The sequence below is a fragment of the Nelusetta ayraudi genome, unplaced genomic scaffold (assembly GCF_046127955.1).
Source record: "Nelusetta ayraudi isolate G7.1 ecotype Tasmania unplaced genomic scaffold, CSIRO-AGI_Nayr_v1 ptg000006l, whole genome shotgun sequence".
In the NCBI taxonomy this organism is placed as follows: domain Eukaryota; kingdom Metazoa; phylum Chordata; class Actinopteri; order Tetraodontiformes; family Monacanthidae; genus Nelusetta; species Nelusetta ayraudi.
Window position 1 is genome coordinate 5,262,793 of NW_027466056.1, and position 22,649 is coordinate 5,285,441.

At 49.6% G+C, this 22,649-nt stretch overlaps 1 protein-coding gene across 1 annotated transcript in view; it reads left to right on the plus strand.

The window, feature by feature from the left end:
- The window catches only part of kcnh3 (potassium voltage-gated channel, subfamily H (eag-related), member 3), a 33,135-nt gene extending 10,500 nt beyond the window's left edge, over positions 1–22,635 (plus strand). Inside the window, exons 2-15 of the mRNA XM_076016832.1 lie at positions 2,358–2,591; positions 2,675–2,806; positions 2,901–3,046; positions 4,466–4,724; positions 5,556–5,713; positions 7,198–7,402; positions 8,981–9,370; positions 9,892–10,091; positions 11,052–11,301; positions 13,781–13,995; positions 18,149–18,438; positions 19,716–19,819; positions 19,910–19,962; positions 21,345–22,635. Of these exons, the coding sequence (XP_075872947.1) occupies positions 2,358–2,591; positions 2,675–2,806; positions 2,901–3,046; positions 4,466–4,724; positions 5,556–5,713; positions 7,198–7,402; positions 8,981–9,370; positions 9,892–10,091; positions 11,052–11,301; positions 13,781–13,995; positions 18,149–18,438; positions 19,716–19,819; positions 19,910–19,962; positions 21,345–22,013 (3,305 nt within the window). The 3' untranslated portion in view covers positions 22,014–22,635. The remainder of the gene's footprint in view (positions 1–2,357; positions 2,592–2,674; positions 2,807–2,900; positions 3,047–4,465; positions 4,725–5,555; positions 5,714–7,197; positions 7,403–8,980; positions 9,371–9,891; positions 10,092–11,051; positions 11,302–13,780; positions 13,996–18,148; positions 18,439–19,715; positions 19,820–19,909; positions 19,963–21,344) is intronic.
- The last annotated feature ends 14 nt before the right edge of the window (positions 22,636–22,649 follow it).

Genomic DNA, 22,649 nt, shown 5'->3' on the forward strand with positions numbered 1-22,649 from the left:
CTTGGATTTTGTCGATCCGTCTTATTAAGAGCCCGCAGAGAGAGAGTTTGTAAGGCGGATATCCAGTCAGGGGAACTTGGAAAGTGATCAGATAGATCAGTGGTTCTCAGACTTTCTCTGTCACGCCCCACCTTGGAGGAAGAACATTTTTCATGCCCTCCCCAAATCTGGGGCTAGAAGCCCCAAATTTGACGTTGCTTTGTCTTGAGGGGGATCCCGATGAACCTGCAAGTGGCCCCATGTCTCTAGGACAAAGTTGACTTTTGACCCCATCGACTTGCATGGCATTAGGGCAGTGGTTCTCAAACTTTCTTTGTCACGCCCCACCTTAGAGGAAGAAATTTTTTTAATTTTTTGCATTAATTGTTCCGTCGTGGAAAAAGTTCAGACGTGAAAACATGAGTTCCCCCGGGCGCCCCGTCTCCCTCTCGCCTGGTGTTTCACGCCCCCCCCCAGACGTGACTCTGCGCCACCCACAGAAACACTGAGATAGATCATCATGTTCAAAGTGAACGCAAATTTACCCTTTATTGCTTAAAAACAAAATTTTAAATTTGGGGCTCACAACAGATTAGCAAGATTTCAGACTTAATATTTCAGCTGCATTGCACTGTTAGCCAGCAAAATAACACATAAGTAATAAGTAATGACAACCAGTCATAGTTCACAATCACTGGGTTTTTCAGTGTTCAGTGCTCTCGTGGCGGCCCAAAATATAGCACAGAATAAACTTTTACAGAAGGGGGGATATTCACTGAGAAGATTGGAAGCTGAGGAAGAGAAAGAAAAAAGACCATTAGAGGAAAAACAATAGTGAATGGTGAAGGAATAGACAGCGAAGAGCACGTCATTGAAAGGCAGCGGGCGTGTTCAATTCTCCCCCGAGGAGAGTGCTTCAAAGTGGGCAGAATCACTCCGAAAAGCCTCTCACAGGCGATTATGAAGCAGGGAATGAACTTCGAAAGATCCAGCCATGAATTTTTAATTATGTTTTCTTGGACAGAAAACATAATATTCTCGTGTAGCACCTCTCTTTTCTACAACATGCCAACCGTTGATTGGACGTTAAAGGGGTAACTGAGCATTTATCATCATGTCGGGAGATGAGACCATAAGAAAGCTGTCTCTTCTCTGATTGGTCGAGGCGGGACCAAACTGCTGGATGATAAAGGGTTTTGGTTAATGTCCATATATGCAGACAGAATGCAAAAGGCTAATTACCTGACCCCCAAATGGAAAAGTTGAGGTTTTATTTTGAAAACGTGCTCATTTTGAGTTCAGTGTGATTCCTGCAATACTGTGGACAAACATTTATGTCTCAATTGGGGCCTCTTTTTCCCCAAGTGGGACTGAAATGGGCTTAGCTCACTAAGAATTTTAAAATAACCTCTTGTTAACCAGAATATACCATAGATTTAATTACTTATTTAGAAGTTAATTGATATGGGCAATTCGGGTACTTGTGCAGCTAATTCCTCTTAGCACTTGGTCTCGATATCAAAAGGAAGTCTGATTAGCGTGTCAGGATTTTCTGTCGCATGAGCCGATAAGCAAAAATTCAGCCTTTGTTCTGGATAAAAATCTAAACAAATTTTCAAACAGACCGCCACGAGATTAGGGCTGATTAATGACACGTGCTGCTCCCACAGGCGTGATGATTAAATATCTGCCGCTTCCTCGCTTAGCCAAGTCGTGACCTTATTACCGCTAGCCTCGTTAAGACGTCGACAAGGTCTAATGTTCTTATTAGCATTAGCACGTTAGCCTCGCTATACCTCCTAACCAGCTGGTCAAAAAGCTACATCTGAGGAGCGTTGACAGATCAATCCCACATTGCTTGCCAACGGTATGTAAGGTTGCGGCTGAAACCATGAGATGGTTTTTGAAAAATATAGCTAGGTGATTTTTTTTTTTTCCCAAATGAATTATTGATTACCTGTGGCAATAATAATTTAAAAAAGATTTAAAATGAAGCCAGTTTTTGCAACCTCACAGCCCCACTGGCTAATCTATATCTATCTATATCTACACCTCTAAGCTCTCAGCTAAAAAGTAAAAAAAAACAACAAAAAATAACTAAAAGTATCCTGAGCAAAATGAAGTCCTGTCAAGTTGCCAGTATGACTATTTTAATAGGGGCCTTAAGGGGCTATGAATGCGATGAACGTCAAAATAAGAAGGGAAGTGAAATTTCTAACCCATTTGAAGAGGAAGTTGCAGAAGAGTGTAGAGTATATTTTACATAGTACTGGAAAACTGTATCAGATCTACAACATTGAAAAAGAAAAGAGAGCCCGTTGTGCTTCTTCTCTGCCTCTCTAACATGTACTAAATTTTCCGGTTCTCCTCCACTCCAGACAGCAACTTTGTCCTGGGCAACGCACAGGTCCAGTCCCTCTACCCCATCGTCTACTGCTCGGATGGCTTCTGTGAGCTGACCGGCTTTGCTCGCGGTGAGCTGATGCAAAAGAGCTGCCTGTGCTACTTCCTGTATGGCAGCGAGACTAGTGAGCGCCTCACCTCGCAGATGCAGGTGGCCTTGGACGAGCGGCGGGAGTTCAAGACTGAGATCGTCCTGTACAAGAAGAGCGGTGAGGCTCATTGTCCCGAACACGAGATACCAAACCCTTCTCCATTTTCGAGGACCTTTTTGAATCTGTGTTCTCTGTGTTAGGGTCCAAGTTCTGGTGTCTGCTGGACATTGTACCCATTAAGAATGAGAAAAGCGAGGTGGTACTGTTCCTGGTCTCACACAAGGACATCACAGAGAACAAGGACCTGGACCATGGCAATGAATCCGACACCGGTAAGGGAAGCGCCCGTCCACTGGTCTACCTGGTGTCGTTTCGCAATGACGCTACCTACCTTCCTTCTCATGCTCTTGCCCTCCCCCATTCCAGATGAGGAGACCGGCTTGGAGATCCACAAGATCAGCCGCCCACCGGGCTTCAGCGCTGAGCGGCGCCGCAGTCGTGCCGTCCTCTACCAGCTCTCTGGCCACCTCCAGAAGCAGGACAAGAGCAAGAGCAAGCTTAAGATTAACAATGTGAGGCTCGTTTCTTCCTTCTTTGCCCCCTCACCACTGCCCCACTCTGCCCCCCACTCCACCGACTTTGGATTTCAACCTTTTATTTTCTCTAAAGCTTGGTTATAGCTTCATAAATAATTTTTGACCAAATAGACCCTGCTGCCTTCCCCCCTCCCCCTCCCTCCCTAGCGCCGCGCTCATTATTTATGAGATTGAAGAAACAGTGAAGGGTATTGGTATTGTTGTCAGCCTTTGAAGGCCGATCTCTGGATCTGCAATTCTTCGGTGAAATTCTCGTTGAGGGTTATTGGCTGGAAACACTCCCACCCCCCTGGTCAGCCCCACCTTGCGGAAAAGGTTAGAGGTGACCTAATCTGCTCCGGCAAATACATAATAGAGAACACAGCTGCTTTTCTCTTTAAAATGGGCTAGCAAGGTCTTACTCGGAAGACCTTTTGCCTCAATGTGCCCCCTGAACACCCTGGTCATCCAACCTGTTGCTGGAGATTTTTTGCTCTTCTGACTCCACACTTTTATTGCCCCAATTTAATTGATTCCATTGTGTTGTATTGCCTCTCACTGTCTCTTTCACCTTGAATGTCTTTATTATGGAACCCGGCCAAATATTTTGAATTTGGGTTCAATGTGATGCCAAATCAAAACGCATCCAGTCTTTGCCAATACCAGCGACAGTGTTTAATTTGGAATAACAGCTTTCTTTCATGTTAGAAGGAGTGATATTTGTCTTCATGGTGGGTCAATGGCTTCAGAGTGTGAGCTCAGTCCTCTCTGCCATGATCAGTCATCGTGTCTGCCGTCAGCTGCACTTGTGCCTCTATGCCTGCTGGTGATTCACATGATGGCATGACAGCCGAGCAGAGCTGAGGGGGAGAAGAAGAGGAGGAGGTGGGGGTGGATGAGGCGGAGCTATTTATGCGACGCAAGACTTGCAAGACTGCCGGGCCAAAGAGGGAAGAGTAAATTGAAGTAGAATTGTCAGCTAGCATCGATCCGATACCAGTCCCAAAGTTGGTGTTGACGCCATCCACATTTCGATTCATCCGTCTGCCCGCCTGGCACAGGTCCACGGGCCATCGTCTAATTGTGTTTAGACTGTAACATCCCATCGTGGAAGATTAACATCCCTAGATATACCTAGATATCCAAGGATACCTGGGGGCAATAAGCAGTGGTAGCAATGGTAGAATGGCCAATAAATCCACTCTGTTGACCTTCTTGATGACCCCTGACCACTGGGATTTGAGGATCCACTGTTTTCACGTTCCTAAGAAGTTATTTCCAGAATGATTGATGCCACTTACCATCTGGTGATAACCGGGACCACCCCCTTGAGGACAAATACAGTTTCTCCCAGTTAAATTATGCTTATAATATTTCCCTTTCAACAGTTGTTTTTTTTTGCTACACCCAAACTAGAGTGTCCTCGGCGCCAATGCCAACCCAATCCCGGAATACAAGGTGGCGGACATCCAGAAGTCCCGCTTCATCCTACTCCACTACGGCACCTTCAAGGCCGGTTGGGATTGGCTGATCCTACTGGCCACCTTCTACGTGGCCATCACAGTGCCCTACAATGTCTGCTTCACCGCTGTGGAGATACGGGAGGACGGTGCCTCGGCGGCACGCAACCCGCCAAGCGTGAGCGACATCCTGGTGGAGATCCTCTTCATCATTGGTACGTCTGGGTTTTTGTGTGTCCTGGAGCATCTGCTGGGACGCTTAAGATGCTTTAAATGTAGTTGGGGACAGTTCCATTTTGGTGAAGACACTCGAGCGCCAATGTGGAGTGCACAGTGTCTTGTTAGTTTTAGGAAGTCCTCTTGTTTGGTCTAATCTTGGATCTTCCTGGTTGCAAAAAGTTCGATGCAGGAAGTGAAAAATTCACACATTGCACATGGGCTCTTTGCACATAATAACATTCAGCAGTAAATGTCTTCACTGAGTCTTTGTCACATATGACACAATTCCTAGAGCCTCTTAGCTCCTTGCGGTCTCTCCTTCCATTTAAACATCTGTTTTAGGGACAAACTCCTTCCCTGGTTATTTGCATAACCCAATCATGCAGGTCGGAAACCACCGATCCTTCAGTCCTAATTGGCCCACTGAGCTGCTCAATAGCCTCCGCCGCCACTGCTGCTTCCATCTCTTCCTGGTGCGCGAGTGCTTTATGCTAATTTGACCTCGAGAACAGTCTCAAGATCTTGTTTCACCTCTCCGCCTCTAATTCTCACCGGCCAGGCCTTGCTAGAGGTTTTATTGATTTATGCCACAGGTCTTATTGCCTGACGGAGGCATTCGGCACTATGCTGGGAGCAGCTTTGCAACACACACTCCTAATTTCACAGATAACTGTTGGTACAAATAAACGCGCCATGTTTGGGACACTGCAGACAGGCTGCCTGATCACACTTGAGGATGACAGTTTTGCCATGTTTTTTTATTTTACGGTGTACCGTTTCCAAGCAGCGGCGGCGTGTTAAGTAGCGTGTCGTCGTGTCCCCACCAGATATCGCTTTGAACTTTCGAACCACCTATGTGAGCACCTCCGGTCAGGTGGTTTACGACCCTCGTTCCATCTGCATCCACTACGTCACCTCCTGGCTCTTCGTAGACCTGATCGCCGCCTTGCCCTTTGACCTGCTCTACGCCTTCAACATCAGCGTGGTGGGTATCACACACGACACAAGCAAGTATTAATATACGCAAGGAAACGTTTCATTTCTCTTACTGAGTTGTTGTTTGCTTTTGCTTTTGCTCTTTTATTTTTTACTTTCAATTTTATCACGTCACATCACATTCTTTAAAAACTGTTTTAAAGGAATTTTTAACGTGTATTTGAAATGTTGATGTTGACGTAATTGTTGGCCATTAAAGGGTTCTCCAAAATAGATATCGTGCCTGTTGTCAATTAACACACCGACCGCTCAGCTAGTGATACAGTTTTTTTTTCATAACCCAACTTTTTGAAAGGCTGATTTTAACTACGCTCCACCAGCTCTCAGTTCGGAAGCCGCACCTGTATGCGGCGCAGCTCTGTGGGCAGCCTTATTATGTTGTACAATGGTCGTGATGGAAAAGGCCCGTGTGATGCGTGATTAATGTGCATCCGTGTGATATATAGAAGAGGGCTCTCCGCGGGGCCGCCGCCGCGGGGTAATAGATGTCGTTTCATCAATAGCCCTGCCTCATTACCGAGGCTAGCTCGCTCGCGCAAACAAAACCTCATACACAAGAAAGGAAGCACAAAGAAGAGATGTCCCGAATCTCTGGAAGGCGAATCCGATGCCGGGGAAATGTTTTATTCCGTATTCCCCGACGCTCAATATTGGCTGCCGAAGGGGGGAAAAGAAAAGAGAGCCGAGGCTGAGCTGTAACACGGAAAAGTCATTATTAGGTAACCGGTGATTAGCTTGATAAATGAGCGCATGGACGCGACAAATTACAGGCCCGAGACGGCGAGATTAGCCAGATGATGTTGAACGCAGGAAGCGCGAGCTTGTTAAAAGGATATAAATATATAAATACATGGTAGCGGAAAGGAAAAACTAAATTATGGAGAAAAAAAATTGTGAAGTAATTTGACTTTTTTTTTCTGTATCGCTGTGAGCCGAGGGAAATGAATGGTGACAGTGATTATTTATTTGTTCTTATATAGAAACTGTCAGGGGCTCCACTTTTTTTTAAAAACTTTTTTTGTTAAATTTACACTTAAAGGTGTGTCATTTAGGTTCTTGCGCAAAGGTTTCCCATAAAAAGACGACAACATGCACAGTCGGTTAGCCCCCACCTCCCCATCGAATTGTAGGATTGCGACCGCCTGGCCAGATCAGTGGCATGTAAATGGCCTCTCTCTCCTCGGGGGGGAGGGGGTGGGAGGCGTGGCTTCCAAACAGCCGGCACCGCGCACAGCGGCCTTTGAGATGTAAGTAATTGCTGGGTCCCCCCGCTCCCCTTTGATGGAGAGGCGGCTAATTGGAAAAGAGAGGGCGCCGCCGCCCGCATCAATATGTAGATAAGGCCTGCGATCGATCGATGGTCGGAGCGGACAGGGGGAAGACCGCCGGTGACGACTGATTGGCAGCTCTCTCTCTCTCTCTCTTTCTCTCTCTCTCTCACTCTCACTCGTTCGCTCTTCCGCCCTCCTTCAGAACTTTGGCGTCCACCTGCTGAAGACGGTGCGCCTGCTGCGCCTGCTGCGCCTCCTGCAGAAGCTGGACCGCTACTCGCAGTACAGCGCTGTCGTGCTCACGCTGCTCATGTCCACGTTTGCCCTGCTGGCCCACTGGATGGCCTGCGTGTGGTACTTCATCGGCCGCAGCGAGATCGAGAACGGCTCTGCCTTCTGGGACATAGGTGGGTGTGTGTCAACCTGTTTGGTCCTGGTGTCCCACTGTCACCAGTTTACCCTTTCTGTTTCACTATAACCAGTCCATTCAGCCTTTCTATCCCACTCTAATCAGTCCATTTATTCTCTTCTTGCCACAACCCCCCAATAAGACCAGTGTATTGAGCCCCTGTCTACCACTATCACCAGTCGTTTACCACCCCCCCCTCCCCCTGTTTGGTATCGAGCAGTCCGTTTCGTTCAGTCCCCCTCTCTCCCTCCCGACTTCCACGGCGAACTGCCAGTGGCGGCCAGTGTCGCTGCCGACCAATCTGCCAGTGAGTGACTAATGGACTGTGTAACCGGCCGACGTGCGCCTTCCGAGCTGCCATAAGCGCAACTAAAAATAATGACCCAAGGACTCGTCCTGCTAGGACGAGGCCGGGGAGACTTGATCCTGGCCAACTGTAAGGAAAGACGCAAGCAGAGATAATCTGCCATCGAGCGATGCAAAGGCAGAGTTTGGAGAGTGTGTGAGTGTGTTTGTGCGTGTGTCTGTGTCCTTTTGTTGAGAAAACATGTCTAATTATAGTGACATTTTCTCCCCTCCCACTGTTGCTGGCTGGTGCCATACGACAGTCGCGCGAAGTTGCGAGCCTCGGTCAGCCGAACTGGCTGCGTGGGATGAGGCAGGAAGAGGCTAAGTGGGAAGTCAGGGGTAAAAAAAGAAAACGGACGCAGAGGAGGTCGACTCATGTGCTCGCGTGTGACGCTGGCTCAGGTGGAAGGAGCTGCTCATTCGCTCGCTCTCTGCGTTAATTTGTAGCCTCGGATCTCGCAAATTGCTTCCGGCGAGGCGGTGTCACTGTTTCTCGGCTGACGATTGTGTTTCTGTGTGTGTGTGTGTATGTGCGTGCGTGCGTGCGTGCGTGCCTGCTTGCGTGCGTGCGTGCGCGCGCATAATGAGTAAATGGCTGATTGCCTTCTCCGGCGCCTGACACAAGTGCCGTCCAACGATGTTTCCAGCTGTTTTAATTCTGGAGTTGGACGTCGATTTAACGGGGCAGCCCGCGGGGAAATCGCAAATGCAGGCTGTAATAGAAATAGAATCCATTGGCTGGGGCGCGGCTTGGGGCGGGGCTTGGGGCGGGGCTTGGGGCAGGGCTTGGGGCAGTGCTTGGGTTTGTATTGATCGCACCAAAATGCTCAAAAGAAGGTGCTCAAAAATATTTAACTTTCACCATTTGCTTGACTTCTGTTTGGTTTCCAGCCACTTTGATGGAAATGGAAAAAAAAACAAAACAATATTGTATGGATCATATAGATTATACAGTATAAGGAGGTAGTGATAGCTTTGAGTATTTATAACAACTTGCCTCAACTTAACCTCTTCTGCAATAATACACCTACTTTCGATTAAGTAAGGGTTCAGGGGTTGCGATGTGAATGTGAAACGTACTACGTGAACAAAGTCCTTTTGTTTTTCAGTTAGCATTGACAGCCTGACCTGTGCGGACTCGATGATTCGTATTGCAGCTCATCTAGCTGTGGTTTTCCCGATGCTATCGAAGGCTCTTCCGCTTAACCGGTTTTCGTTTCTCCGCCAGGCTGGCTCCACGAACTGGCCAAGCGGCTGGGCACGCCGTACATCCTGTCGCCGCTCGCCTCTATCCTGGGAGCGACAGACCCGTTGCCGAGCGTCGCCGCTGCCGCGGTAGGGACGGCCAACCACAGCCACTGGAACAGCTCGGGCCTAAACGGCCTGGGTCTGCTGGCCTCGGGCCAGTGGAACGGCAGCAGGGTCCGGTCGAGGGCACCACCGCCGGCCTCCGCCGTTGCCTCAGGGACGGCGATCAGCGGCGGCCCGTCGGTGCGCAGCTCCTACGTGACGTCGCTCTACTTCGCCCTCAGCAGCCTGACCAGCGTCGGCTTCGGCAACGTGTCGGCCAACACCGACTCGGAGAAGATCTTCTCCATATGCACCATGCTGATCGGAGGTGGGTGGAAATAGGATTCCCATTCTGTACTTAAGTAAAAGTATGGGTACCTGTATCAAAAAATACTCTACAAGTACTGATTCAACTCCTTTACTCAAGTAAGTGTAAGAAAGAACTGGTTCTCAAAATGCACTTAAGTTTTGTTTGCAGTTATTGAAACAATGCATATGTCGATAAGCCGATGATCGAAAATAACCTCCCTCAAATAGCTCCACTTCCACTTCTTTTGAATTACTTTTAACAGAAGTTGTCCTTTTTGAATACTTTTAACTCAGAAGTGACAAGCATGTTTTTCCAGTTTAAGGAGTACAATGTACAGATGTACAAATGTAAGCAGTCAAAGTAATAGGTTTTCAGTAAAAGTACAGTAAGGGAGTGCTTGTACTTTGTTACTTCCCACATGTGCTAGAAGCTGTACGTCGTGTGTCATTTGCGCGTTCACGACATTCGCGCAAGAAAAGCCGTTATCGAAGCCGGGCGACACGCTGACGTTTTTTTTTGTGCCTCCGCCTCGCCCGTAGCGTTGATGCACGCCGTTGTCTTTGGCAACGTGACCGCCATCATCCAGAGGATGTACTCCCGCCGCTCGCTCTACCACACCCGCACCAAGGACCTGAAGGACTTCATCCGTGTGCACAGGCTGCCCAAGGCGCTGGAGCAGCGCATGATGGAATGTTTCCAAACAACCTGGTCGGTCAACAACGGCATCGATGTCAGCGAGGTAAAGTGGGAAATTTGAGTCGCGGGCGGAAAAAAACGATGGGCGGGGCCAATGCATTGTCGGGATGGGGTTGGGATGGGGTGAGGTGGGGTATTGTCTTAGCACCAAGCGTTACGAGCTAATATTGAAAAGAGTCCAATACAAATTCATTCCTTCCAATGTGCCTTAATCTGCAAACTCTTCTGGAATAATTTGTGGCTGTAGCTGGATTAGCTAGCCACTGTTGTTTCTCAGTCAATTAACACGCCTAAGTTTCCCAACCAGCCCTCCAATAAAATATGAATAATTCATGCAGTGACATATGCCAAACAATCGCATTACTGGAAACATGTTCCTCGTCTTCCCCTTTATGTCCCCCCTACGGTCACATGACCCCCAAGGCTTGCATTGACCTTGTCAGATCCAATGGGATCACCCGGAAACGGCCTCCTAAAAATCAAAAATGCAGACGACTCGCAGTTGCCTCCAGGATTTTGGTTTTTTGAGGCGGCACTCTTAATTTCATGGATTAGCGACCTAATGAAGTCGCTCACGGGCTTCAGATCTTGATAATCCGTTTTGAGGCGATGGTGCCGTGATGGACGTGCGCGAAAAGGCGAGAAGGTTCAACAGCAGCCTTCCCTCTGCCGAGACACCAACTCCCTCCACCCACTGAGGCATGTGGATTTGTTACGTTTTTCGCAGAAGCTGCTGTTAAAAAACCCCAGAAAAGGTTGAGAATGAATCCAAGCTGCCGCTCATGTACGTGTCAACTGCTTGTGATTATGTGGGAAGACGGAGGTGATTTTTAAACCTTTCACCTTCCCACACAGTTGCGTCAGAGCAGGGTGGGGTGGGGTGAGGAGTTGGGGGGTTGGGTGTGATTGAGATTCATCCGCCGATTGATTTTTCATATGGATCAACATATTTTCCGCCCTTCTCCTCCTTCTCCTCCTTCTTCTTCTTCCCTTCTTCCTTCAGCTGCTGAGGGATTTCCCTGACGAGTTGCGGGCCGACATCGCCATGCACCTGAACAAGGAGGTGCTGGAGCTGCCGCTCTTCGAGTCGGCCAGCAGGGGCTGTCTGCGCTCCCTCTCGCTCATCATCAAGACCTCCTTCACGGCACCGGGGGAGTTCCTCATCCGCCAGGGCGACGCCCTCCAGGCCATCTACTTTGTGTGCTCGGGCTCCATGGAGGTGCTCAAGGACAACACGGTGCTCGCCATACTCGGTAAAGACTGAAATTCAGCCATCCCTCCCAGTCCGACTCACTCGAGGGGGAAAAAGTTGTTTATTCATTCGATTGATTGTGTCCCTCAATGATTTCTTCAGAAATCTGAACCCGAGCAGGCAGGTAGCGGCTTATTGGTCAGTCAGCTCATTAATACGCCCAGTGCCGCCTCACAGCTACAAGGTTGTGGTTCGACTCCTGGGATTCGACTCCTAGGGTTCAACTCCCAGGGTTCAACTCCCAGGGTTCAACTCCCATGATTCGGCTCCCAGGGTTCAACTCCCAGGGCTCGACTCCCAGAGTTCGACTGCCAGGGTTCGACTTCCAGGGCTCGACTCCTAGGGTTCGACTCCTAGGGTTCGACTTCCACATCAGGCTGATTGACAACTCTGCGTGTGTGCAGTTGTTTTGTTCTGTGACTCAGCGGCTTCGGATCTCTAGTCTTGCGTGATTTTGCTACCTAAATCTTGAAGGACTTATCGTATCTTCTAAACCATAGAAGCCCTCCTAGATTTTGGCAATAAAGTGATTAAAAAAACAGCATTCGCATTGAAGATTGATCGTGCTAACTCACGCTAACTTGTGCTAACCTGCGCTAACCTGCGATAACTCGTGCTAACCCTGGCCTCGACACGTCAGGCAGTGAGCGGCGAGGGTTTGCACTGTTTTATTTTCAGCCAACTTGTTATTGCCCCTGTACTGCCCATGAGCCGGATGTTCCCGCCGTGGGGTGGAGAGCTCTCGCCACGCCGGGGGCGCTTCATTTGATCTCGGAACAGCAGCAGCAGCAGCGACGGCGCCAGCAGCAGCTTTGAACAGCCACCATCGGCTGCCGCAAAGACATTAACCTCCCACCAGCGCAGGGCTGATATAATTGTCAGCGTACGGAAAGAAGGAGAAAAAAAAATAAAAAGCTCAGCTGCTTCCTATTCACCCCTGGAAATTAATTAGCTGTCAGGGGTCTGTGTGAAGATGTGGGGGGAGAAAAGGGGCCAAGCCAGCAAATGAAGAGCGGACATGCGGAGCCGTGTCGCGTAAACGTGGAAGAAGTTTTGCATTTTTGCATAGTTGACGATCAGTTGTTTGGGAGTGACGCTGTAAAAATGCTTTATGAGGGAAAGATTTGGATGGGCTTTTTGCAGTGATGAGATGAGAGAGGGAATTTTTGTTTTATTTTTTAAATTGATTTCACTTGATTTAATAGACAGCCACGAGCAGTTTGTGAGGGAGCAGCAGCAGGCGAGCGTTTACAAAAATAAATTCTGCAATTACATCCGGTGGTAAATCATCGCCGTGGGCCAGCCGGGTCACGCCCCATCAGGTGAAGGATGAGAGATGGGGTTGGAAGGGAAAGAGGGCGGGAGGGGGTTAAAGCTCAAGGGAACCCCCGGTGGCGTGTTGGTGCATCACAGCAGGCAGGAGCAGCGATGCCGAAGATTTTTTTTTTCTCCGAAAGTGCCCAAAGTCAAATGAGTTCAGGTGTCGCCCTAGTTGGTGTCGCACGTGCTGCTGCTGCTGCTGCTGCTGCTGCTGTTGCTAAAAAAAAAAAAAAAAAAAACCTGCAACGAGGTTCTGAGAGGTGACAGGCGGGGGGAAAAAAGAGAGAACAACCTCTCTGGAGCTGCTGTCTCCTGTCCTACAACTCTGGCGCTCCCTCCGTTCTGCACAAAAAACGGCAACGACGTCTTTTTTATATTAATGAAGCGTTTGCACGCTGCTGCTGCAGCTGCTGCCTATGGAGTTGAAGGGAGGAGGGTAGGACTCATTAAAAGGATGTGAATGTGCACGGATGTGCATTATTGAGCATTGAATCACACACACACACGCGCACACTCACACACTCACACACACACACACACACACACACACGCGCTCGTTCATACCTGTGAGCCTGCCGAAGACTCACTCGCACACGTTTCGGCGGACGTGTTTCACGCTGTTTTTCTTTCGCCGTCTGCTCTCTGTTTCTGTCTCCTGCGTGCACACGCATAGGCACACGCACGCAAACGCTTAAATTGTTTTGGCGTTGCCTCTTTGGATTTACGACGACTCTGGGAGGGGGAAGAGGGCGAGGAGGGCGAGGCGGGAGTTGGTTGAAGGGGAAAGAAAGGAATTATGGAGAAACAACGGAGATCTGCAGCAGCTCTCTCAGTCAGATCTCGGATAGCGATAATGGTTTTGATGCGTCCAGCGTTGATGCAAAAAGGGGCTTGAGGTGGAGCAGGGGGGCAGAGTTAAAAGGGCAGAATGTATGTGGAAGGTGGGGGGTCGAGAGAGGGGTCGCACACTCAAAACGCATTTTCATTTCAACGAAAAGGAGGGGAAAATGGGGCTTTGAAGGAGCAAGTTGAGTTGAGTTCTGCGGCGCTCTCCGTGGTGCTGATCACTCCGTTGGGCCTCAGTGTCGGCTAAACCTAAAGATTGCCCCTCCATTTTTTTTCTTCTTCTTCTTCCCCCCTGCCCCCTCTCCCCTCTCCAGGTAGGGGCGACCTGATCGGCTCCGACTGCCTGACCCAGGAGGAAGTGATCAAGACCAACGCCTGTGTGAAGGCGCTGACCTACTGCGACCTGCAGTACATCAGCCTCAAGGGCCTGCGGGAGGTGCTGGGCCTCTACCCCGACTACGCCCAGAAGTTCCTCACCGAGATCCAGCACGACCTGACGTACAACCTGCGGGAGGGCCACAGCATAGAGGTGCTTTCCGTCTATATCTATACCTATATCTATATATCTATATCTATATCAGAAGTGGGCAAACTTTTTAACTGATGGGGCCACAATGGGTTCTAAAATTTGACAGAGGAGCCGGAGCAGGAGCAGATTAATGGAGTGTTTTGGTGAGCCATCTCATAGGAGGAAGAATATATCACGGGATGTGTAGAAAACATGTTGCTTTAATGTCAGTTGAAAATGAACCAAAGCAAAGTTACAACAAAATCAGTGTCTTTGAAGCCCCACGGTATTTAGCTCTTTATTGAAATGGCTCTTAAAACACTGAAAAAGTGCATCAAATACAGCTATTTTATGACTTACTGATATAATTTCTTCAAGTTTGGCAGGCCGGATTAAATGGCTTTATTGTGCCCCCGGGCCGTAGTTTGCCCATGCCTGATGTATATCAACATAACCACAGCGGTCCCTCCATCTCATTCGTCCCCTCCCAGCTCTTCTGTCCTCCTGCCAGACTGAAACCCTACTTAGTATGTAGGGCGTGTTGTGTGATGTTGCGGGTCGACTGAAGGACATTTTGTCACGACACACTATGACAATAACGGCAACATGACGCAGCGTGCGGCCGGGACAGAGCGGCTTTGGCTCGTGATGCGATCTGTTTTGACGCGTCGCGTTACAGCAGGACGGGCGGGACGCCATGATCCGACGGCAGGAAGTTGATTCCCGAAGCAGTTCCTTGTTCCAGCACCTTTAAACGCTGTCTCACAGAAACTATTTAGGCCCCTCCCCCTTCATGTCATCATTTTTTAAAAAGATCAATCAGAACGGATCAGCTGCCCAGCGAGGCCGTTACCTGTTGTTACTGCTTTTGCATTTCCTGTTCATATTTCCTGTTTGTTTCTTATTGGCCAGGAAGCATTCGATGGGTTTGTCCCATGTGACAGGTGCTTTGTGAATGAGTTCACTTCATGATACAATGTGATGCGACATCATAAGAAAAAGGCCCAACTTCACCCACAGTTCTAGCTGAAGCTAAAAAAAACCACAAAACACATTATTGCCATCAGGTTTTTGACCCTCCTCCTCTTCCTCCACCTCCTCCCCATCCTGCTACGCCCAGCCGTCTTCATGCAGCTGCTGCTGCTGCTGCAGCAGCCGCACTTGGAAAAAGGAAAATTAGCCATCTGGACAGGGAGGCAGCCAGCGAGTCGTCTGCTTCTGCTTGAGATGCAGCCAGCGCATAGAGGCACGAGTGAGCTCAAACGTCTGGAGTTTGGGGTTTTCAAGATGTGCAAGTTGAGACAAGCAGCTGATGCTTTTTCCTGAACGATTTCCAAAGATAAGCAGCACACCACACAGTTTTTTTTTTTTTGGAACTTTCTGACTACAAACTCACCCAACAGACAAACATTTTTGACTGGTAGGGCCACAGTGGGTTCTAAAATTTGACAGAGGGGGCCGGAGCAGGAGCAGATGGATGGAGTGTTTTGGTGAGCCACCTCATAGGAGAGAAAGAAATATCATGAGATATGTACAAAATGTGCTTTAATGTCAATTGATAATGAACAAAAAGCGTAACAACAAAATCAGTGTCTTTGAAGCCCCACAGTGTTTAGCTCTTTATTGAAATGACTCTTAAAACACTGGAAAATTGGATGAAATTCAGCTGTTTTTTGATTTACTATTAATATTATTTAATATTATTTCTTCAAGTTCGGCAGGCCGGTTTTAATAGCTTAACAGGCCGCGTATGGCCCCTGGGCCGTAGTTTGCCCATGCCTGGACCACACCGGACCCCCCCCCAATCCACCCACCCACCCAGAAGCAATCCCCTCCACCTACCTCCCCTCACAGCCCCCCTCAAATTGGCCTGACTTACACCGAAATTGCTGATAAGGCGCGAAGGAGGCAAGTCATCGGTCACCATGGCAACTGTAGTAACCATCCTGGAAACCTTGAACACCGCTCGATAGGTACTGGGTGCGGGTGATAACGGCGATTTCTTTTATTATTCAAAACATTTTTTTGAATCTGCCATCTGCCGCCGTCTCCGAGGCTGCCGAGACACACCCACACATTCAGCAGTGGCGGCGGTGGAGGAGTTCTAAAAATAGCGACGGGGGAGGGGCGGGGGTCATCCCTGGCTGGTTAAATATAGAGCGTCGAACCCGGTGGGGGAGGGGGAGAGGAGGGAGGGGGAGCGGGGGAGTGGGAGGGGGGGGTAGAAACATCAGGGCGAAGAAGGAGCTGCGGGGGAGGAGTGGGAGGGGAGGGGGGGTGGAAGGAAGCAGAGGCGCCGCACTGGTATTTGCATTCACGTGCCGACGCTCAGACAGCGCGCGTGCACGTACACGACACGGCTCCTCAATGGCGTGCGTGCGCGAGCATTTGAGCGCACTGCAGGGTGGAGGGGGGGGGCGAGGGCTGGGAAAGAAATGTGTTTTTCATCTGCTTTCATGTGCATAACCCACATTATACATGTACAGTGAGCATATTTCTGTCACACACACACACACACACACACACACACACACACACACACACACACACACACATGCGTGAACGCTCGTGCACACTTTCTCCGTGCACATTCGCAAGGATCCACATAATTGGCTCATGCACTCGGAGTGGCACGCTTGCATATCAAGGGTGGCACGTGCGCCGCACGCACACATACACACACACACACACACATGCTTCCAAACACTCCCTCCTCAGCTCCTTGGTTCCCTCCAGGCAAAAGGGGGAAAAAAAACACCCTCTGCTAAAATTAAACCTCTCTGATCTAAAAATAGCAGCCGCGCACGTGAGCCAAAGATAGGCCGGGGGAAGACAACAAATAGAAGGGAGGGGAGGGGAGGAGAGGAGGGAGGAGGGAGGGGAGGCTGCTGCTGCTGCAGCCGCAGCAGGAGGAGTTTAGGTCTTTCCATCCCACCCCTCCCCCACCCGGTGGGCGAAACGCGCTCGTTCGCTGACCTTCTGCTGGAGAGAGAGAGAGGGACACATCCTTCAGACCACCAACACCATCACCAGCAGCAGCAAACATGCTGACTGACTGCGGGGTCGCCCCCTCCTTTTCACTCTGAAAGGGCAACCTGATTGGATTTGACACTGGGGGGACAGGGGAGTGATTCACGTGGGGGGCGGAGAGGCCGCGTGCAAGAGGGAACTTCCTCCAGCCGTGCGTGAGCTGCAGTAGGACGACGAAAAAGATTGAAACAAAAACAAACCAAAAAAAAAGCAACCAGCATGCGATTGTGAATGAGGCCCGACGAGAGTGAATGGATGGATGGCGGCGCCATTGCAGCTGTTGTGAATGGCAAAGGCGCTCGCTCTTCACCGACGCTCTGGGTTTTTTTTTTTTCATTTTTTATTTTCCACCTTTTTCACTCTTCCTATGCTGCGGTTCTGCAGCGCCCCCGCATGGCGGAGGATCGCGGGACTCAGAAGTTTATCTGGGTTGAGCGCGTCGGGTCTCTTCCGTCGCCTAGCACAGTGGTTCTCAAACTTTCTCTGTCACGCCCCACCTTGGAGGAAGAAAATGTTTCGTTTGATTACGTTCTATCAGCGCTGGAAAACTCTTCATCGTCCTCTGGCTTTTTCGCTCGTGCATTAGAAAGAAAATAGAGCAGACGCCGAAACCATCGCTGCGCGGCGCGAGCCGGCCGTGGAGGTGCACCCCGCTTCAAGTCTGGCGTGAACCACACCATCGTTCCGCAGCTACTCGCGAAACAATTCTACAGCCAAAAGTGGCCAACAACAAAGAACACTGGTCACCGCCAGACTCCTGAATTCTTCTATTCGTCCCTGTCAAATATTTGTCCATCCTGTGTACCTGAGCAGTGTTTTTCTTAGCTACAACCCACTGAAGACTTTTTGTTAATTGTACCGCCGTGGAAAAAGTTCCGACGTGAAAACATGAGTTCCCCTGGGTGCCCCGTCTCCCTCCCACCCGGTGTTTCATGCCCCCCCAGACGTGACTCTGCACCCGCCATGGGGGGCGCGCCACCCACTTTGAGACACACTGGCCGAGCGTATAAATTGGTCTGGTATAATACATCCGTGGGTCCTGCCCTGTGACATCATCAGGCTGATTGACAAACCGTGTCTGCGCAAGCTAAAAAAAAAAAAACAACTCAAACTGATCCTTGACCTTCCTCCTCCTCCCCCTCAGGCTGATTGCGAGAGCAACGGCGGGCTGGTGAAGAAGCTGGCGTCCATCAAGGAGGACGAGGAGGGCTCGGGCTCGGAGGGCGAGCGCTCGCCCCTCCCCACCACGCCCGCCCAGTGCAGGCTGGTGGCCCGCGGCTTGCGCTCGCCCATGCGCTCACCCATGCGCTCGCCCATGCGCTCGCCGCTGCTGCCCACCAGGGCGCCGCGCTCTCCGACTGACTATGTACGGCCCACCAGCCTGCAGATCCCGCTGGTGAGCTTCACCGGGCCGCAGCCCGACCTCAGCCCACGGTACGTTGCCGTCTTTTAATTCTTGTGTGAATTTTAAAACATGTATGTCATTATTTTTCTTTAAGTAGATATTAATGGGGCGACACAGTGGCCGCAGTGGTTAGAAGAGCACAAGTTGTGGGTCCGATTCCGTGCCTGGGACCTTTCTGTGTGGCGTTTGCATGTTCTCCCTGTGTCTGCGTGGGTTCTCTCCGGGTTCTCCGGCTTCCTCCCACACTCCAAAAACATGCATGTGAGGTCAATTGAACACTCTAAATTGTCCGTAGGTGTGTATGTGTATGTGTATGTGTTTGTCTTCATAGCTGCGTTTTCGTTGCCCCCTAAAATTGCTAAAAACCTGAATGAATATCACAATAAAAAGCTGGTAATGGAAACACTTAAACTTCGAAAAACCTGTTAAATATGGCTAAAATTCACTGGAAACATCTACCGATGGCAATTGTACTTTGTTGAAATTTGATGAATATCCCTTTTATTTTGCGAAAAACTGTCATGGAAACGCAGCACATGTGGCCCTGGCGACTTGTCCAGGGTGTCACCCTGCCTTCGCCCTCTGACAGTTGGAGGAGGCTCCAGCAGACCCCGCGACCCTGAGCTCAGGAAGAAAGGGGGGGTGTTGAAAAATGGATGGATGGGTGGATAGATAGATGGTAATGCAAGATACAGGACTGGAGGAATAAGTGAAACGGAGGCGCAATGAATCCTCCATTCAAAAATTGTGTCCAAAGCGATTTTGCAAAAAGAAATACTGTCAAAAAAATTTTCTCACTTGGAGGAATAAAGCTCTCCAAGGTTTGGTTTTGTCTTTTTTAATTTTTAACACAAATTCCTGTTTTGGGTTACAAGTATCACTCTTCCCGGATAGCTCATAACCGCACCACAGAAGAAGAGCCTCGGAATCAGTGGCTGTGCGACGGTTGAACCGGTTTGTTTTCATGCATTATGCAAAGCCCCTCCACCCCAAGGAGTGGGTGGGGGTGGGTGGGGAAGGCGGTTCGCCAACCCTCGTGCACAATCTCAAACAAGGAAAAGTCATTTGTAGCCGCCGGAGTGTGTTTACACTGCGTTTTCCAAGTCAAAGAGCCTAGCGGCCACGGCGGTGGTGTTTGGCGCCAAACTGTTTACTCTGCTGCCCCCGTGTGGCCGTCGCCCGTCATCTGCTGCCGCTCTTGGTCTGCCGTTTTGACCTCCGATGATTCGGAAGACCCTCGTGCACCGAGGGTCCACGTGTCTCGCCCTCACTTTGACCTCCCCTCTCCTCCCGCCCCATCTCCCAGGTTCGTGGATGGGATCGAGGCGGAGAGCCAGAGCGCTCAGAGGTTTGATTTTTCACCCGGCGCAGCTCGGACTTTCCTGCAAAGCCCCGACTCAGCTGCCTCCGGTAAATGACACTGAAACCCCCCTCCCCCCACTCTCCCTCCCTCCCTCACTCCCTGTCACGCTTGTTGCTAACGCTAACATGTTCCTACAGGTGCCCGCGACGAGGCTGACACCGTGCAGGCTATCGCGAAGCTGCAACATGAGGTAATGCTGTAAACCTGAATCAGAATGCCTTTTATTGTCATCGTACAATGTGTAACAAAATTGAAAGGCTTTCCCCCTCCAGTGCAGTCAGGCAATTTAAAAGACATAAAGACAATTAAAAAAAAGAAGAAAAAAAAAAGAGCAAAGACTCTCTACATACAAGGAATCTTAAAGGAATCTTAAATTACAAAAATAATAAATATTAAAGTGTTAAAACGTTTATCTTATATCTTATCTAATCTGATATGACAGTTCAGGATGGTTACAGCTCTCAGGAAGAAACTGTTTTTCTTGCATCTGTAGCGCCTCCCAGAGGGCAACAGATCAGCCAGCTGTGAGCCAGGGTGTGAACGGTCATTCATGTTCTGAGCTCTTCTCAGGCACCAGGTGGTGTAGATGTCTGTGAACGGGGTTTTTTTCCGCCCCGCAAGAAGATTTTGCAAAGTATAAAAATGAGCTGTAATTTTTCAAAGAAAGAAACTGCCGTTCTAAATTTGTCCACTGGCAATAGCGTTTTTGCTACGCAAACAATCTGTTCATACCGAGTCTGAAGAAAGCCCAAGTAGTGGCACTCTCAATCCTCATTGTCTTTCTACCGACCCTATTACATCTCCTATTGGCCCAAATGTCTCTGTCGAAAAAGAGAAAAGTGGATGCAGAGTAAAACAAAGAAAGTTGTTGTTGTTTTTAAGTTGTTATACCATGATTTCACCACTCCGGCCCATTGTGAATATTTTTTCCTCTAACTGGCCCGCGAACTAAAATAAGTTTGGCACCCCTGCTGTAAACACAGCCTGTATTTGCACTGTCAAAAGAAACCCCAACCTAACTTGTTTTAAAGGGGTTGAATAATTTGCCCAAAATTGCAATTTCACCCATTTTTCCATGAATAATGTTTTCCTCATTTTAGCGTAATCAAAAATGTGTGCAAAGCACATGCACACGCAGAGTTATGCAGGAATATAATAGTGAAATGCCAGATGAAACGTCCTGTGTCCACTTTAGATGCTGAAGAAAACTGCCCATCGTTGTCAGTACGCAGATTTTCTCCTCGAATGTCCTTGAATCCGTGAAATAGTTGCTTACAAATGTCAGTTTGTGAAAGTGAGAGCAAATCTGGGCAATATGAAATATGAAATATGCTGCTGCTTCGGCCTGGAATGAACTTAAAAAGGACCGGAAATTGTCAAGGTCGACGACTCCTAAGTGAATCTAAATTCTTATAGATAGAGAAAACGTATCTCTTGCAATTGCTTTTAAATCCTTGTCAATTCCTGTCTGTTCCTCTTCTTGAGTTCTTATTGAATTCATAGCCAGCTGTTATTTTCATGTATAAAGAAAATAACACATGCCTACCTTCCTGCCCTCCCTCTCCCCTCCAGATGAGTGTGCTCTCGCGCCAGGTGACCGCTGTCAGCCAGGAGCTGCAGGAGATGACGCGCCTCCTCAGGCCCCTCTGCCACGGCCCCTCAGCCCTGCTCGTCCCCGGCGCCGCCGTGACTCCGCCCCCCAGCGTGTCCTCGCTCAGCTGCTCGCCCGGCCCGCCCCACGCCACCCGGCCCGCGCCCACCGACTGCCCGGACGACCAGGAGCACGGCGCCAGCACCCCAGAGCCTGTGGAGCACCGGCAACGTTTCCCCTCCGGCGGGGAAACAAATCCTCCGCTGTCCTCTCACTGGTCAGCCCCCTCCTCTCTCAACTGTGTGTCCGTTGCTCCTCCCCTTCCACCCTCCCCCTTCCCCTGCTCGTCGAGTCCCCCCACGTCCGCTGCCCTTTTGGTCGACGTGTTGGGGACAGGAAGTGAGCCACAGACACAGCCACAGCCCCATTCCCGCCCCCACAGCCTGTCCCGCTCGGCGGGCCAGATCCACCAGGAGCCCCAGCACCGCACGCCCCGCCACTGCCTCTCCCAGCCCCTCTCCCCGCCCCCCGGCGGGGCCACACAGCCCTGGGACCCCCTGGTCGACCTGGAGGCGCAGGATTTGGGCGAGGGTGCCGCCACCGCCGCCACCCAATTGAGCTTCATCAACGAGGGACAGTCGTCCGCGTAGCCAGCCGGCCAGCATGCCCACGCTCACTGACTATGTAACTTACTTGCATGACAAGCGATGCGCCCGCTGCGTTTGGCATGCCAGCTCCCATGTAAATAGGTCCGTTTTAAACTCCTCTCTACTCCTCAGCGCGAGCACTTGTACGGGAATCTGACAATAAAGTGAGGCTGTTTTACAGTTGCACTTTGGTTTTTGTGGGCGCGTTCACAGCGAGTGAAAAACATGTAATTTACTTCACATCCTATAAAATGACGTTAATATACATGTATGCACCTTAGTGCCACGAGGGGACTATGACGCTTGTTTTATTGCTTTGGTGAAAAGAATATTTTATTTTATTTCTGTAGCACGGCAAATATCATTTATCCCTTTATTTACGTTGAAAGTTCACCACACGGTAGCTGCAAAAAGGGCCTGGCTAAGTGCTGGCATGCTCATTAAAAGTCTATGATAATGACATATATATTTGCTTATATATGTATTATTAATGCTTCTTATCTGAAAACAAAGATTATGACTCCAAGAAGCAGACAATGTCGTAATATTTTTCAGCTTTATTGTGACTTGAGCTGTTTTCACATTGTGGACTGTGAATGCATCACTCAGAAAGAGCCAAAGAGGAAGCTCGGGTCAAGT